The sequence below is a fragment of the Apteryx mantelli genome, unplaced genomic scaffold, assembly GCF_036417845.1.
Source record: "Apteryx mantelli isolate bAptMan1 unplaced genomic scaffold, bAptMan1.hap1 HAP1_SCAFFOLD_305, whole genome shotgun sequence".
Classification (NCBI taxonomy): Eukaryota; Metazoa; Chordata; class Aves; order Apterygiformes; family Apterygidae; genus Apteryx; species Apteryx mantelli.
In genome coordinates this window covers 18,948-35,235 of record NW_027118657.1, presented here as the reverse complement: position 1 = coordinate 35,235, position 16,288 = coordinate 18,948, and the positions used below count along the sequence as shown (strand labels likewise).

Sequence of the window (16,288 nt, the reverse complement as noted above, 5' to 3'; positions counted from 1 at the left end):
TCTTTATTTTTTTTTCGTTTATTTGGGTTTTTTGTTTTTGTTTTTTTTCTTTATCGGAAATCGAATAAAAAACCACAAAAACGGTCGCGAACGGCCCCGATTCGGCCCCGTTTCTGGGGGGGGAGGGGGCGGGGCTTCGCCTTCCCCTCCCCCCGCGCGCGTGCGTGCGCCGGCCAATCACCACGCTCGCTGCCGGGCAGCGCAAGGCTTATTGGAGGGCGGGAGGCCATGCCCCCCCACACACCAAGATGGCCGCCGGCGCCTCGAAGCGGCTGCGCTGCCCCTTTAAGAGGGGGCTTAAAGGGGCGGGAGCTGGGCGCAGCAAAGAGGCGCCTGCGCCTTTAAGGGCCTCCTTAAAGGGGAAGCGCTTCAATCCTGGGCCCTTAAAGGGGAGGAGGCAGCTTCCCCCTAGGAACCGCCTTTAAGTTGGTGACTTTAAGACGCTCCCGTTTAGTGTCAGGAGGGCAAATAAAGCTGCTCCTAAATCGCCGGCAGATGGGGCAACACGGCCCCGTCCTTAAAGGGGAAGGGGCTTCGACGCGCTCTTAAAGGTGAGGAGGAGGAGGAAGGGCGAAGCGTGGCCGTGGGTGGGGGGGTAAAACCGGCACGTGTCCTCCGGATAAAAAAAAAAACGAGCCCTTAAAGGGGCGAGCGGAAGCACCGCCTCAGGGGGCCTGTGCCTTTAAGCGCTGCTTAAAGGGGAGGCGCGGACAGGAGGACAAAAATAACCGGGGAGAGGGGTGCAAAAAACAGTGGGGGGGGACAGAAAAGCGGCCGGTGGTCGCCGCGCCTTTAAAGCTTAAAGGCGAAGCTGCCTTAAAGGGGCGGTGCCAGCCGGAGTCGGCGGCTCTTAAAGGGGCAGGTTCTTAAAGGGGGGGGGGGGGTCGCCCTGCTCTTAAAGGGGCAGCGCCACGTGGCTCTTAAAGGGGCAACACCCCCCCCATTCTTAAAAGGGGTGGGTGCCCCCCAACTCTTGGGAGGTGTGGGCCCACCGGCCTCTTAAAGGGGCAGCACCACCCAGCTCTTAAAGGGGGCAACGCTAGGACCCACCACTCTTAAAAGGGCAATGCCACGCCCACACACACACCCACGCCCACCCACACCTTAAAGGGCCAGCGCGTCTCAGAGGATGGAGAGCTCGTTGCAGGACTTGGAGCGCCGCTTGACGAGGCGGCCGGCACGGGGGGGGGGGGACAAGGGACATTGGGGGGGGTCTCCTGTGGGGCAGGACGTGGTCCTGTGGGGAGGGGACACGGGGGTCCCATGGGGAGATAGGGGACACAGGGGGGGGGGTCCCATGGTGGGGGACATGGGGGTGGGCAGAGGGGGCTTCCTCACCGCGGGGGGAACGACCCTCATCTGCATGGCCACGCCCCCCAGCCAGCTAGGACACGCCCCCCAGTCTGCTTAGCCACGCCCCCACCATGCACACACACACCCCCAGTCCTCTGCGCTGCACTGCCCTGATGGGGATGGAACCGGCCTCATCTGCATAGCCACGCCCCCCTCCACCAATCAGGACGCCCGCCCTCTGTTCTCTAGCCACGCCCCCTCTGTGTAGCCACGCCCCCACCGTGCCTCCTCCCCCAAGCAGCTCTCTGCCCTGCGCAGCTGCAGAATGCCCCTCCCTCATCTGCATAGCCACGCCCCCTCCACCAATCAGGACGCCCGCCCTCTGTTGCCTAGCCACGCCCCTTCTACCTAGCCACGCCCCCACCGTGCCTTCCCCCCACCCCCAGCAGCTCTCTGCCCTGCCCACCTCATTTGCATAGCCACGCCCCCGGGACACGCCCCCTCGGGTGCATAGCCACGCCCCCCCCCCCAGCATGTCAGGTTGCGCCCCTAGCTGGCACTGGGGAGGGGGGGCTCATTTGCATGCCAGGCCCCACCCCAGCAGCCACGGTGGTGGCCCCTGCCTCATTTGCATGGGAGCCCCGCCCCCTTCATTTGCATGGGCACCACCCCCTCATTTGCATGCAATGGTCTGAGGTGTCCCCTGGTTGCTTGCCCCGGCCTCGTTTGCATATGAAGCCACGCCCCTCATTTGCATGTGATGCCACGTTCCAGACTATTTGCATAAAGCCACCTCATTTGCATAGGGAGCCCCACCCCTTTCCCCCAGTCCCCACCAGTTCCCCCCAGCTCCCCCAGCGCCACCTTCTGGCCGCCTCCACCGCCAGGCCCCGCCCCCCGGTTCCAGGCCCCGCCCCCCTCCACACATGCCACGTCACCGCCAGGGGGCGGGGCCAAACACCCACCCCCGCCGCTCACCTTAAAGGGACAGTGCGCTGTTCCCGCCCCCCCCCCCGGTTGTTATTATTTACTGCCGGCAGAAAATGCCTTAAAGGCAAAGCCGCGGCGGCCCCTTTAAGGGGAATTCTGGGATTGTTTTGGGGTTTTTTTGACTGCCCACATGACCGTGTTTTCGCCCAAAATGTTCCACCCCTCCACACCCACCCGGGACCCGCCCCCTTCTCGTGACCTCCCTGGGGAGGATCTCCTTAGCCCCGCCCCTGCTGCCTGGCCACACCCCTTCCCTGCTAGCCCTGCCCCCAGGCCCTTAGCTCCACCCCCTGAGCTGTGCCCCCGTGGGGCAGAGGCTCCCAGACGCCTGGGCCCCTTGGAAGGGGTCAGTGGGGCTGATGGGGCAGAAGCACCCGGACACCTGGGCCCCCTCCCAGATGCCTGGGTCCCTTGGAGAGGGACAGTGGGGGCCTATGGGGCAGAGGATCCCGGACGCCTGGGCCCCTTGGAAAGGGGCTATGGGGCAGAGGCTCCTGGACACCTGGGCCCCCTCCCGGATGCCTGGGTCCCTTCCCCGGACACCTGGGCCCCTTGGAAGGGGTCAGTGGGGCTTATGAGGCAGACACTCCCGGACGCCTGGGCCCCCTCCCGGACGCCTGGGTCCCTTGAGGACAGTGTGGCCCGTGGGTCGGCGCCGCCGGGGGGGGGGGAGGGAGGGGGGGGTGACGTCGGGTCCCCCGGACGCCTGGGCTCGCCTGCGGCGGGGCCGGGCGCTGAGTCAGCGGGAGGGGAAAAGTGCTGAGCGGGGCCCGACGGAGCCACATCCTGCCGCCCCTCCCCCACCCGTCTGGCCACCCCGTCCCCCCCCCCCCAAACACACACCGGGGGGCCCAGGCGTCCGGGAGACCCCCATAACCCACCCCCCACCCCCAACCCCCCAGGGACCCAGGTGTCTGCGACACCCCCTTGTTGCGGGGGCCCAGGTGTCCGGGATAGCTCCAACCCCACGGAGGAGGGGGCCCAGGCGTCCGGGATGCCCCGTTGTTGGAGGGGCCCAGGCATCCGGGCCAGTCACCCATCGAGGGGACCCAGGCGTCCGGGACACCCCCCCTCCATGGACAACCCAAGTGTCTGGGACACCCCATCATCAGGAAGGGGCCCAGGCGTCCGGGACACCCCATCATCGAGGGGCCCAGGCGTCCGGGCCAATCCCCCTTGTTGGAGGGACCCAGGCGTCCTGCCCCCCCCCTCCGCCCTCCCCTCAGTGCAGCGCCGCCCGCGGCCAGCAGGGGCGCCCCCCCCTCACCCCCCCCCCCGACGGCGCCGCCCCCCCGGTGCCTTCGCCCGGCGCCGCCCGGCGCCGTCCAGAGCAGCGGCCGCGGCCCCGCCACCATGTCCCCGACGGCGCCGCTGCTGCTGCCGTTGCTGCTCGGCGCCCTGCCGCCGCCCGCCGCCCCCCAGCCCCGCTTCAGCCCCGAGGTGAGACCCGCCCCCCCCCCTCCCCCGAGGGGCCCAGGCGTCCGGGGGTTTCAACCCCCTCCCAGGGGGCCCAGGAGTTCGGGAGCTTCAGCCCCCTCCTGGGGGGGCCCAGGTGTCCGGGGGTTTCAGCCCCTTCCTGGGGGGGCCCAGGCGTCCGGGGACTTCAGCCCGCTCTCGGGGGGCCCAGGCGTCCGGGGGCTGCAACCCCCCTCCCGAGGGGCCCAGGCGTCCGGGGGTTTCAGCCCCCTCCTGGGGGGGCCCAGGAGTTCGGGGACTTCAGCCCTCTCTCGGGGGGCCCAGGCGTCCGGACAGCCCTGATCCCCGAGCGGACCCAGGAGTCCGGGTGGACTCTGAGCCCTCGAGGGGGCCCAGGTGTCCGGGCAGATCTGATCCCCGAGCGGACCCAGGTGTCCGAGTGGGACTCTGAGCCCTCGGCGGGAGGGACCCAGGCGTCCGGGGGCCTCTGGGCTGTCGGGGGGGCCCAGGCGTCCGGGCAGACCCGATCCCCGAGTGGACCCAGGAGTCCGGGTGGCCCTAAACTCCTCAGCGGGACCCAGGCGTCCGGGCTGGGGGAATCGGAGTTCTCCGAGGGGCCCAGGCGTCCGGGGATCCCTCGTTTCCCCCCTTAACCCCCAACCAGGGGGCCCAGGAGTCCGGGACGGGACACTCCTCAGAGGGGCCCAGGCGTCCGGGGTTGAGGGCGGAGGGGAACTCGGAGCCCTCCGGGGGGCCCAGGCGTCCGGGGATCCCTCGTTTCCCCCCCACACACACACCACCCCCAACCAGGGGGCCCAGGCGTCCGGGACGGGCGACCCCTCCGAGGGGCCCAGGCGTCCGGGCCGCCCCGCCAGCTCGTCCCTTCCTTTGTTCCCGCCTTCCCCCCCCCCCCGCCCCGCACTCCTCCGCCGGCCACGTTTCCCCCTTCCCTCCTTCCTCTTCCTCCGCCCGGGCTTTTTCCAGGCCCTCCCCTCCCCCCCCCCGCACTCCTCCGTTTTTCCCGTCTTTCGCTCTTCCGGATGCCGGAGGAGGAGGAGGAGGGGGGGGGGGAAATTCCTCCACCCGTCTCCGTCCGTCCTTCTGTCTGTCCCGCTCTCCGGATGTCTCGGCACCCCTCCGTCCATCCCGTCGTCCATCCCTCCATCTCTCTGTCTGTCCCTCGATCCATCCCTCCGTCCCTGCGTCCATCTCTCCATCTCATCCCCCATCTCTCCGTCCATCTGTCCGTCTATTCCTCTGTCCAGCTCTCTGTCCATCTCTCCATCCATCCCTCCATGCCTCCGTCCATCTGTTCCTCCATCCATCCTTCCGTCCATCTCTCCATCTACTCCTCCATCCCTCTGTCCATCCATCCTTCTGCCCATTCCTCCATCCGTTCCCCCATCTCTGTGTCCATCTATTCCTCCATCCAGCTCTCTGTCCATCGCTCTGTCCATCTCTCCATCTGTTCCTCCATGCCTCCATCCATCCCTCTATTCCTCCAACCATCTCTCCATCCATCTCTCCATCCATCCCTCTGTCCACCCATCTCTTCATCCATTCCTCCATCCATTCCTCCATCCATCTCTCCATGTCTCCATCCATCTCTCCATCCATCTCTCCATCTGTCCCTCCATCTGTCCCTCCATGCCTCTGCCCATCTGTCCATCCATTCCTCCGTCCATCCATCTCTCCATCTGTCCCTCCATCCATCCATCCATCCGTCCGTCCGTCCCTCCCCACCCCCCTCCCTCCCCCGCTCCCCCCCTCCCTCCTCCCTCCGTCCAACTTTCCATCCCTCCCTCTGCCAAGCCGCCTCCCTCCCTCCCTCCCTCCCTCTGCCGGCGAGGGGGGGCCCAGGCGTCCGGGCCAAGACCAGAGGGGGCCCCGGCGTCCCCGGGAACCCAACCGCGACCTGGGACCGGGAAATGGGGAAAGGCGGGGGGGGGATCGGGAATGGGGGAGGTGGGACAGACGGACGAGTCACGGGGAAGAGGAGGAGGAGGGAGAGGGACGAAGAAAGGGGGGGGAGAGCGGTCACGGGACGCGCGCGGGGGCGGTAATTGCCGGTTGCCATCCCGGGAGGCGGTTTGCGGCCGCGGGGAGGGGATAATTCGGGAACGCGGATGTGGGGACGGACGGACCCGACGATGCCGACGCCGCGTCCCGTTCCTGCCCCCGCGGCCGCAGGCCTGGCTGCAGCAATACGGCTACCTGCCCCCCGGCGACCTGCGCACCCACACGCAGCGCTCGCCCCAGTCGCTCTCGGCCGCCCTCGCCGCCATGCAGCGCTTCTACGGGCTCGCCGTCACCGGCACCGCCGACCCCGACACCCTCAAGTGAGTCCCCGCTGCGCCCGTGCGGGGCGTCCGGGCTGGTCCCGGGGGGCAGAGGGTCCCTCGGGAAGCCCCCCCATGGAAGTGGGGTTGGAGGTCCTCCAGATTTCCCCATGGAAGTGGGGTTGGAGGTTCTCTGAGAACCACGGATGGATGTGGGGTTGGAGGTCCTCCAGACATCCCCCATGGAAGTGGGGTTGGAGGTCCTCCAAGCACCCATAGAATTGGGAGGGTCTAGGCCCTCCAAGAACCACCAATAGATGTGAGGTTGGAGGTCCTCCAGCCGTCCCCCATGGAGGTGGGGTTGGAGGTCCTCTGAGAACCACGGATGGATGTGGGGTTGGAGGTCCTCCAAGAATAGATTTGGGGTTGGAGGTTCTCCGAGAACCACCAATGGATGTGGGGTTGGAGGTCCTCCAGCCATCCCCCATGGAAGTGGCGTCGGACGTCCTCCAAGAACCACTGATGGGAGTGGGGTTGTAGGTTCTTCAAGCACCCATATAAGTGGGGGGTGAAGGTCCTCCAAGCACCATGAGTGGCAGTGGGGTTGGAGGTCCTTCAGCCATCCCTGATGGAAGTGGGGTTGTAGGTGCTTCCAAGCACCCATAGAAGTGGGGGTGTAGGTCCTCCAAGCACCGCAAACAGCAGTGGGGTTGGAGGTCCTCCAGCCATCCCCCATGGAAGTGGGGTTGGAGGTCCTCCAAGCACCACCCAGAGCGGTAGGGCTGTAGGTCCTCCAACCATCCCCGACGGAAGTGGGGGCTTAAGTCCTCCAATCACCACCGATGGCAAGTGGGGTTGTGGGTCCTCCAACCACCACCGACAGAAGTGGGGTTGTCAGTCCTCCCACCATCTCCAGCAGTAGTGGGGGGGGGGGGGGCGCAAATCCTCCAACCATCCCCAACCACGGTGGGGTTGTCAGTCCTCCAACCACCGCCAAGGCTCTTTGGGTTCTAGGTCCTCCATGATGGAGGATGTCTGGGCTCTAGGTCCTCCAGCTGGGGTTCTAGGTCCTCCAGCTGCGTCTCAGGGTCCTCCAGCTGGGGTTCTAGGTCCTCCCACTGGGGTTCTAGGTCCTCCAACCAGGTTTCTAGGACCTCCAACCCTCCCCAATGTCCCCGTTGGGGCCGACACCACCCCCGGGCTGGGTCGGGGTGGGGGTGGAAGGGGTCGTACCCTGCTCTGAGCCCCCCCCCCAACACCCCCCCCCCCCGACCGCCAGGGCCATGCGACGTCCCCGCTGCGGCGTCCCGGATAAGTTCGGGGCGGAGATCAAGGCCAACGTGCGGCGCCGGCGCTACGCCATCCAGGGCATGAAGTGGGAGCACCAGGAGATCACCTTCTGGTGAGGCCACGGGCGGCCGGGGCGTGGGGTGGGGCCGGGCCGGGCCGGGTCGAGGACGTGGTACTCACGGCGGGGGGTCTCCACCACCGGCAGCATCCAGAACTACACGCCGAAGGTGGGGGAGGCCGGCACGTTCGGGGCCATCCGGCGGGCCTTCGCGGTGTGGGCCGCGGTGACCCCGCTGCGCTTCCGGGAGGTGCCCTACGGGGAGGTGCGGCAGGGCCGGGCCCCGCAGGCGGACATCATGATCTTCTTCGCCGAGGGCTTCCACGGCGACAGCACCCCCTTCGACGGCGAGGGCGGCTTCCTGGCCCACGCCTACTTCCCCGGGCCCCACATCGGCGGCGACACCCACTTCGACGGCGCCGAGCCCTGGACCGCCCGCAACGACGACCTCAGCGGTGAGCGGGGGGGCGGCCCGGGGAGGGGACGGAGGGGACGTAGAGGTGTCCTCAGCCCAATCCTGGCTGTCCTTGGCCCAATTGGGGACATAGAGACGTCCTCGGCCCAATTCTGGCTGTCCTTGGCCCAACTGGGGATGTAGAGGTGTCCTCAACCCAATCTGGGCCATCCTTGGCCCAGTCAGAGACATCCTCGGCCCAATCCTTGGTTGTTCTCGTACCAATCGGGGACATGGAGGTGTCCTCGGCCCAATCCCAGCCATCCTTGGCCCAATCGGGGACGTAGAGGTGTCCTTGGCCCAATCACGGGCTGTTCTTAGCCCAATCAGGGACATAGAGGTGTCCTCAGCCCAATCCTGGGCTGTCCTTGGCCCAATTGGGGACATGGAGGTGTCCTCGGCCCAATCTCAGCTGTCCTCAGTCCAATGAGGTCCATAGCAGTGTCCTCGGCCCAATCCTGGCTGTTCTTGGCCCAATCGGGGACATGGGACCATCCTCGGCCCAATTCTGGACCATCCTCAGCCCCAATCTGGGCCATCCTTGGCCCAATCAGGGACGTAAAGGTGTCCTTGGCCCAATCCTGGGCTGTCCTTGGCCCAACTGGGGACATGGAGGTGTCCTCGGCCCAATCTCAGCTGTCCTTAGTCCAATGAGGTCCATAGCAGTGTCCTCGGCCCAATCCTGGGTTGTTCTTGGCCCAATCGGGGACATAGAGGTGTCCTCGGCCCAATCTGGGCTGTCCTTGGCCCAATCAGGGACATAGCGGTGTCCTTGGCCCAATCATGGACATGGGACCATCCTCGGGCCAATTCTGGACCATCCTCGGCCCAATCTGGGCCATCCTTGGCCCAATTGGGGACATAGAGGTGTCCTTGGCCCAATCCTGGGCCGTTCTTGGCCCAATCAGGGATGTAGAGGTGTCCTCGGCCCAATCTGGGCTGTCCTTGGCCCTATCAGGGACGTAGAGGTGTCCTCGGCCCAATCCTGGCTGTTCTTGGCCCAACTGGGGACGTAGAGGTGTCCTTGGCCCAATCTGGGTTGTCCTTGGCCCAGTCAGGTACATAGCGGTGTCCTCGGCCCAATCCCGGCCGTCCTTGGCCCAATCGGGGACGTAGAGGTGTCCTCGGCCCAATCCTGGTCATCCTCAGCCCAATCCGGGACATAGAAGTGTTCTCGTCCCAATCCTGGCCATCCTCGGCCCAATCGGGGATGTAGAGGTGTCCTCGGCCCAATCGGGGACATGGGACAGTCCTTGGCCCAATTCTGGACCATCCTCGGCCCAATCGGGGACTTGGGACCTTCCTCGGCCCAATCCTGGACCATCCTCGGCCCAGTCGGGGACGTAGAGGTGTCCTCGGCCCAATCGGGTCCACAGGGCCCTCCTGTCACCCCGTCCCACCCCCCGCGTCCCCTCCCCGGACCCCGGTGACCCCCGAGTCCCCCCCCGACAGGCAACGACCTCTTCCTGGTGGCGGTGCACGAGCTGGGCCACGCGCTGGGGCTGGAGCACTCCAGCGACCCCTCGGCCATCATGGCCCCCTTCTACCAGTGGATGGACACGGAGGCCTTCGTCCTGCCCGACGACGACCGCCGCGGCATCCAGCAGCTCTACGGTCCGGCCCCCCCATGTCCCCAACGTCCCCGTCCCCGCGGTCCCCTCCCCATCCTTGTCCCCCTAACCGGTCGCCATCCCTGTCCCCGTCTCCCTGCCTCCATAATCGAGTCCCCATGTCCCTTTCTCCGTCCCCACGGCCTCATCCTTGGTGTCCTCGTTCCCGTCCTGGTGTCCCTGTCCCCGTCCCCATGTCCTTGTCCCTGTCCCAGTATCCTTGTCCCCGTCCCAGTATCCCTGTGCCCCTCCTGGTGTCCTTGTCCCTGTCCCAGTATCCTTGTCCCCGTCCCAGTATCCCTGTCCCTGTCCCAGTATCCTTGTCCCCATCCTGGTGTCCTTGTTCCCATCCCAGTGTCCCTGTCACCATCCCAGTATCCTTGTCCCCATCCTGGTGTCCTTGTCCCTGTCCCAGTATCCTTGTCCCCATCCCAGTATCCCTGTCCCCATCTTGGTGTCCTTGTCCCCATCCCAGTTTCCTTGTTCCCATCGCAGTATCCTTGTCCCCATCCTGGTGTCCTTGTTCCCATCCCAATATCCTTGTCCCAATCCCAATATCCTTGTCCCCGTCCCAGTATCCTTGTCCCCTCCCAATATCCTTGTCCCCATCCTGGTGTCCTTCTCCCCATCCCAATATCCTTGTCCTCATCCCAGTATCCCTGTCCCCATCCCAGTATCCTTGTCCCCATCCTGGTGTCCTTCTCCCCATCCCAATATCCTTGTCCTCATCCCAGTATCCCTGTCCCCATCCCAGTATCCTTGTCCCCATCCTGGTGTCCTTGTCCCCATCCCACCACCCTTGTCCCCGTCCCAGTATCCCTGTCCCCGTCCCAGTATCCCTGTCCTGGTGTCCTTGTCCCCATCCTGGTGTCCTTGTTCCCATCCCAGTATCCTTGTCCCCGTCCCAGTATCCCTGTCCCCGTCCCAGTATCCCTGTCCTGGTGTCCTTGTCCCCATCCTGGTGTCCTTCTCCCCATCCCAATATCCTTGTCCCTGTCCCAGTATCCTTGTCCCCATCCCAACATCCTTGCCCCCATCCTGGTGTCCTTGTTCCTGTCCCAGTATCCCTGTCCCTCTCCCAGTGTCCTTGTCCCCATCCTGGTGTCCTTGCTCCCATCCCAATATCCTTGTCCCCATCCCAGTGTCCCTGTCCCTGTCCCAGTATCCTTGTCCCCGTCCCAGTATCCCTGTCCCCATCCCAGTATCCTTGTCCCCATCCCAGTATCCCTGTCCCCGTCCCTGTGACCTTCTCCCCATCCCCGTCCCACCACGTCCCACCACGTCCCCAACGGCATCCTTGCCCCCGCGTCCCTCTCCCGGACCCCGTCACTGTGCTCCGGTGACGTCCCGGCACCCCGTGTCCCCCTGCCAACCCCGGGTGCTGCCGGTGTCCCCGCAGGCAGCGGGACGGGGACAGGGCCCAGCCGGGCACCCCCAGGTCACCCCCGCACCACGGCCCGGCCCCACGGCCCCGACCGGCCCCCCGGGCCCCCCTACGGCCCCCGCATCTGCGATGGCAACTTCGACACCATCGCCATGCTCCGCGGGGAGATGTTCGTCTTCAAGGTGGGGTGGGGCGGGAGGGACACGGGGACAGGGACAGGGACATGGGGTTGGGGACATGGGGATGGGGACATGGAGATGGGGACGTGGGGATGGAGATGGGGACGGAGATGGGGAAGTGGGGATGAGGACATGGGGCTGGAGATGGGGACATGGAGATGGGGACATGGGGATGAGGATGTGGGAAGGGGGATGGGGACATGGGGATGGAGATGGGGACATGGGGATGAGGACGTGGGAAGGGGGATGGGGACATGGGGACGGAGCCATGGAGATGGGGACATGGGGATGGAGATGGGGATGGAGACATGGGGACATGGAGATGGGGACATGGGGATGGAGATAGGGACGTGGATGGAGATGGGAACATGGGGATAAGGACATGGGAAGGGGGACGGGGACATGGGGACAGAGCCATGGAGATGAGGACATGGGGATGGAGATGGTGACATGGGGATGAGGACGTGGGGATGGAGATGGGGACATGGGGATGGAGATGGGGACATGGAGATGAGGACGTGGGGATGGAGATGGGGACATGGGGATGGACACATGGGGATGGAGATAGGGACGTGGATGGAGATGGGAACATGGGGATGGAGATGGGGACAGGGGCATCCCCGGGACAGGGATGGGGACATCCCCGGCCTCCTTGGGGCGGTGGTGGGGCCGGCGCCGTCCCCGTCCGTCCGTCCGTCCCCGTGGCGGTGGCGGCGACGGTGACGTCCGCGCGGCGGTGGCAGGAGCGGTGGTTCTGGCGCGTGCGGGACCGGCGGGTGATGGACGGCTACCCGCTGCCCATCGGGCACTTCTGGGTGGGGCTCCCGGGCAGCATCAGCACCGCCTACGAGAGGAAGGACGGCAAGTTCGTCTTCTTCAAAGGTACCGGCGGGGACGTGGGGGACGCGGGACGCGGGGACGGGGATGGGGCTGTGGGGATGGAGACGGGAGGATGAGGTCATGGGGCTGGAGACATGGGGACGTGGATGGAGATGGGGACGTGGGGCTGGAGATGGGGACTTGGGGATGGAGACATGGAGATGGGGACATGGGGAAGGGACCAAGGACATGGAGGTGGGGACATGGGGAATGGGGTCATGGGGAGGGGGACATGGGGCTGGAGATGGGGACGTGTGGAGGGGGACATGGGGATGGAGATGTGCTGATGGAGACATGGGGATGAAGGTAAGAACATGGGGATGGAGATGGGGACATGGGGAAGGGACCAAGGACATGGAGATGGAGACATGGGGATGGGGTCATGGGGAGGGGGACATGGGGATGAAGGTGGGGACATGGGGATGGAGATGGGGACATGAGGAAGGGAACAAGGACATGGAGATGGGGACATGGGGATGGAGATATGGAGATGGGGACGAGGTCGTGGGGAAGGGACCAAGGACATGGAGATGGAGACATGGGGATGGGGACATGGGGATGGAGGTGGGGACATGGGGAAGGGACCAAGGACATGGAGATGGGGAGCTGGGGATGGAGACATGGGGATGGGGTCATGGGGAGGGGGACATGGGGATGAAGGTGGGGACATGGGGATGGAGATATGGGGATGGGGATGAGGACATGGGGAAGGGACCAAGGCCATGGAGATGGGGACGTGGGCATGGGGACATGGGGACGAAGACATGGGGAAGGGACCAAGGACATGGAGATGGGGACGTGGGGACAGTGTCGGGGACACAGGGGTGAGGACACAGCGATGAAGAACGTGAGGCCAGGACCACGGGATGGTGCTGGGGACACGGTGCTGGGGCCACCATGACGGGCAGCCAGCTGGGGCCACCTGAGGGTGGTGGCGGTGGTGGTGGGGGGGGGGGGTGGCCCGTCCCCTCGCCGGTGACGCGGGCGGGCGCAGGGGACAGGCACTGGGTGTTCGACGAGGCGGCGCTGGAGCCCGGCTACCCGCGGCCGCTGCGCGAGCTGGGCCGGGGCGTCCCCACCGACCGCATCGACGCCGCCCTCCTCTGGCTGCCCAGCGGCAAGACCTACTTCTTCCGCGGCAACAAGTAGGTGGCCTCCCCGTCACCTCCCTGCCACCTCCCTGCCACCTCCTGCCACCTCCTGCCACCTCCCTGCCACCTTCCTGGGTCAATCAGGACCTCCTGCCACCTCCTGCCACCTCCCTGCCACCTTCCTGGGTCAATCAAGACCTCCTGCCACCTCCCTGCCACCTTCCTGGGTCAATCAGGACCTCCTGCCACCTCCTGCCACCTCCCTGCCACCTTGCTGGGTCAATCAGGACCTCCTGCCACCTCCTGCCACCTCCCTGCCACCTTCCTGGGTCAATCAAGACCTCCTGCCACCTCCCTGCCACCTCCTGCCAACTCCCTGCCACCTTCCTGGGTCAACCAGGACCTCCTGCCACCTCCTGCCACCTCCCTGCCACCTTCCTGGGTCAATCAAGACCTCCTGCCACCTCCTGCCACCTCCCTGCCAACTTCCTGGGTCACCTGGGGCCTCCTGCCACCTCCCTGCCACCTTCCTGGGTCAATCAAGACCTCCTGCCACCTCCTGCCACCTCCCTGCCAACTTCCTGGGTCACCTGGGGCCTCCTGCCACCTCCCTGCCACCTTCCTGGGTCAACCAGGACCTCCTGCCACCTCCCTCTCACCCCCTGCCACCTCCTGCCACCTCCTTGCCACCTTCCTGGGTCAACCAGGACCTCCTGCCACCTCCTGCCAACTCCCTGCCACCTTCCTGGGTCAACCAGGACCTCCTGCCACCTCCCTGCCACCTTTCTGCCACCTTGCTGGGTCAATCAGGACCTCCTGCCACCTCCTGCCACCTCCCTGCCACCTCCCTGCCACCTTCCTGGATCAATCAGGACCTTCTGCCACCTCCTGCCACCTCCCTGCCACCTTCCTGGTTCAACTGGGGCCTCCTGCCACCTTCCTGGGTCAACCAGGACCTCCTGCCACCTCCCCGTCACCTCCTGCCACCTCCTGCCACCTCCCTGCCACCTTCCTGGGTCAACTTGGGTCTCCTGCCACCTCCCTGTCACCTCCCCGCCACCTTTCTGCCACCTTCCTGGGTCAACCAGGACCTCCTGCCACCTCCCCGTCACCTCCTGCCACCTCCTGCCAACTCCCTGCCACCTTCCTGGGTCAACCTGGGTCTCCTGCCACCTTCCTGGGTCAACCAGGGCCTCCTGCCACCTCCCCAGGGTCCCCAGAGCCTGGTGGCACCTCCCCGCCCCCGTGTCCTACGTGACGTTCCCCATCCCCATGTCCCACACGACACCCCCATCCCCATGTCCTGGGTGATGTCCCCGTCCTCGCGCCCCCGGGTGACGTCACGGCGCCTCGGGTGACGTCACGGCGCCCCGGGTGACGTCGCGTCGCGGCAGGTACTACCGCTTCAACGAGGACACCCGCTCCGTGGACCCCGACTACCCCAAGGGCATCGAGGTGTGGGGCGGCGTCCCCGAGTCCCCCCGCGGCGCCTTCATGGGCTCCGACGACGGTGAGGGACGCGGGGTGGAGGGGACGTGGGGGACATCAGGGACATGGGGGGGGGGACGTGGGCACGGGGGGGCATCAGGGACGTGGTGGACGTGGGGGGACATTGGGGGGACAACGCTGGGTCCTAACCGGCATCTCTCTTCTCTCCCTGCCCCCGTGTCCCCCCATGTCCCTCCATGTCCCCCCATGTCCTTCTTCTTCTCTGTCCCTCCATGTCCATGTCCCCCATGTCCCCATGTCCTCCATGACCCCCATGTCCTTCATGACCCCCATGTCCTACCACATCCCTCCGTGTCCCCATGTCCTCCATGACCCCCCATGTCCTACCACCTCCCTCCGTGTCCCCATGTCCTCCATGACCCCCCATGTCCTACCACCTCCCTCCATGTCCCCATGTCCTCCATGATCCCCATGTCCTACCACCTCCCTCCGTGTCCCCATGTCCTCCATGATCCCCATGTCCTACCACCTCCCTCCGTGTCCCCATGTCCTCCATGATCCCCATGTCCTACCACCTCCCTCCGTGTCCCCATGTCCTCCATGACCCCCCATGTCCTACCACATCCCTCCGTGTCCCCATGTCCTCCATGACCCCCATGTCCTACCACATCCCTCCGTGTCCCCATGTCCTCCATGACCCCCCATGTCCTACCACATCCCTCCGTGTCCCCATGTCCTCCATGACCCCCATGTCCTCATGTCCTCCATGTCCTACCACATCCCTCCGTGTCCCCATGTCCTCCATGACCCCCATGTCCTTCATGACCCCCATGTCCTCCATGAACCCCATGTCCACCCCATGTCCCCATGTCCTCCCCACCTCCCTCCATACCCCCATGTCCTCCATGTCCCCCATGTCCCCACGACCCCCATGTCCCTGTGACCCCCACGCACTCCACGACCCCCACATCCCCCCACATCCCTCCATACCCCCGTCCCCCCCACACACCTCCACCCCACCGCACGTCCCACCCCACATCCCACCCCACAGCCTTCACCTACTTCTACAAGGGCGGCCGCTACTGGCAGTTCGACAACCAGCAGCTGCGGGTGGCCCCGGGTTACCCCAAATCGGTGCTGCGGGACTGGCTGGGCTGCGGGGGCCGCCGGGGGGGCGGCGGCGACGACGACGAGCCCCACGGCGGCGGGGACGACGGGGACGTCACCCCACTGCCGGGCGGTGGCGGTGGCGGCGGTGGGGACACCGAGGTCATCGTCATCGAGGTGGGGTCCGGGCCGGGCGCCGTGGCCCTGCCCCTGGCGTTGGTGTTGGCAGCCGGGGGGCTGGCGGTCGGGGCTTTGCTCTGCCGCCGCCGCGGGCCCCCCAAGCGCCTGCTCCACTGCCAGCGCTCCCTGCTGCCGCGCGTCTAGCCACGCCCCCCCTTCTGCCCTCAGCCACGCCCCTCACACCTCCCAGGCCACGCCCTCCCCCCTCCTGCCTCTTCCCCTGCCTCCTTCCTTCCTGCGATGGGGTTACTGCCCCCCCCTCCCCCGTTGTGGCTGCTCTGCTCCAGGTTGGGATCCCGGTGGCCACGCCCCCACGAGGAGGCCACGCCCACAAGGGTGGATACACCCACCACAAAGGCCACGCCCCCCTCCTGCCTCTTCCTTCCTGGGATGGGGTTGCTGCCCCCCCTGTTGTGGCTGCTCTGCTCCAGGTGGGGGACCCGGTGGCCACACCCCCAGGAGGACACTCCCACAAGGACACGCCCACCTCTCAAATGGACACGCCCACATCACAGGCCACACCCCCCTTCCTGCCCCTTCCCCTGCCCCTTCCCCTGCCTCTTTCCTTCCTGGACTGGGGCTGCCCCCTTGTTGTGGTTGCTTTGCTCCAGGTGGAAGCCCGGTGGCCA

General features: G+C 66.1%; 1 protein-coding gene across 1 annotated transcript; it reads left to right on the top strand.

Annotated features, from left to right (window-relative positions):
• The first annotated feature begins 3,595 nt into the window (after positions 1-3,595).
• On the top strand, positions 3,596-15,913 carry MMP14 (matrix metallopeptidase 14). Its single transcript, XM_067317180.1, has 10 exons — positions 3,596-3,723; positions 5,890-6,038; positions 7,258-7,380; positions 7,474-7,781; positions 9,233-9,394; positions 10,790-10,956; positions 11,697-11,835; positions 12,827-12,977; positions 14,318-14,433; positions 15,424-15,913. The coding sequence occupies exons 1-10, from the start codon at positions 3,637-3,639 to the stop codon at positions 15,801-15,803; spliced, it is 1,782 nt and encodes a 593-aa protein (XP_067173281.1). The 5' UTR covers positions 3,596-3,636; the 3' UTR covers positions 15,804-15,913.
• The last annotated feature ends 375 nt before the right edge of the window (positions 15,914-16,288 follow it).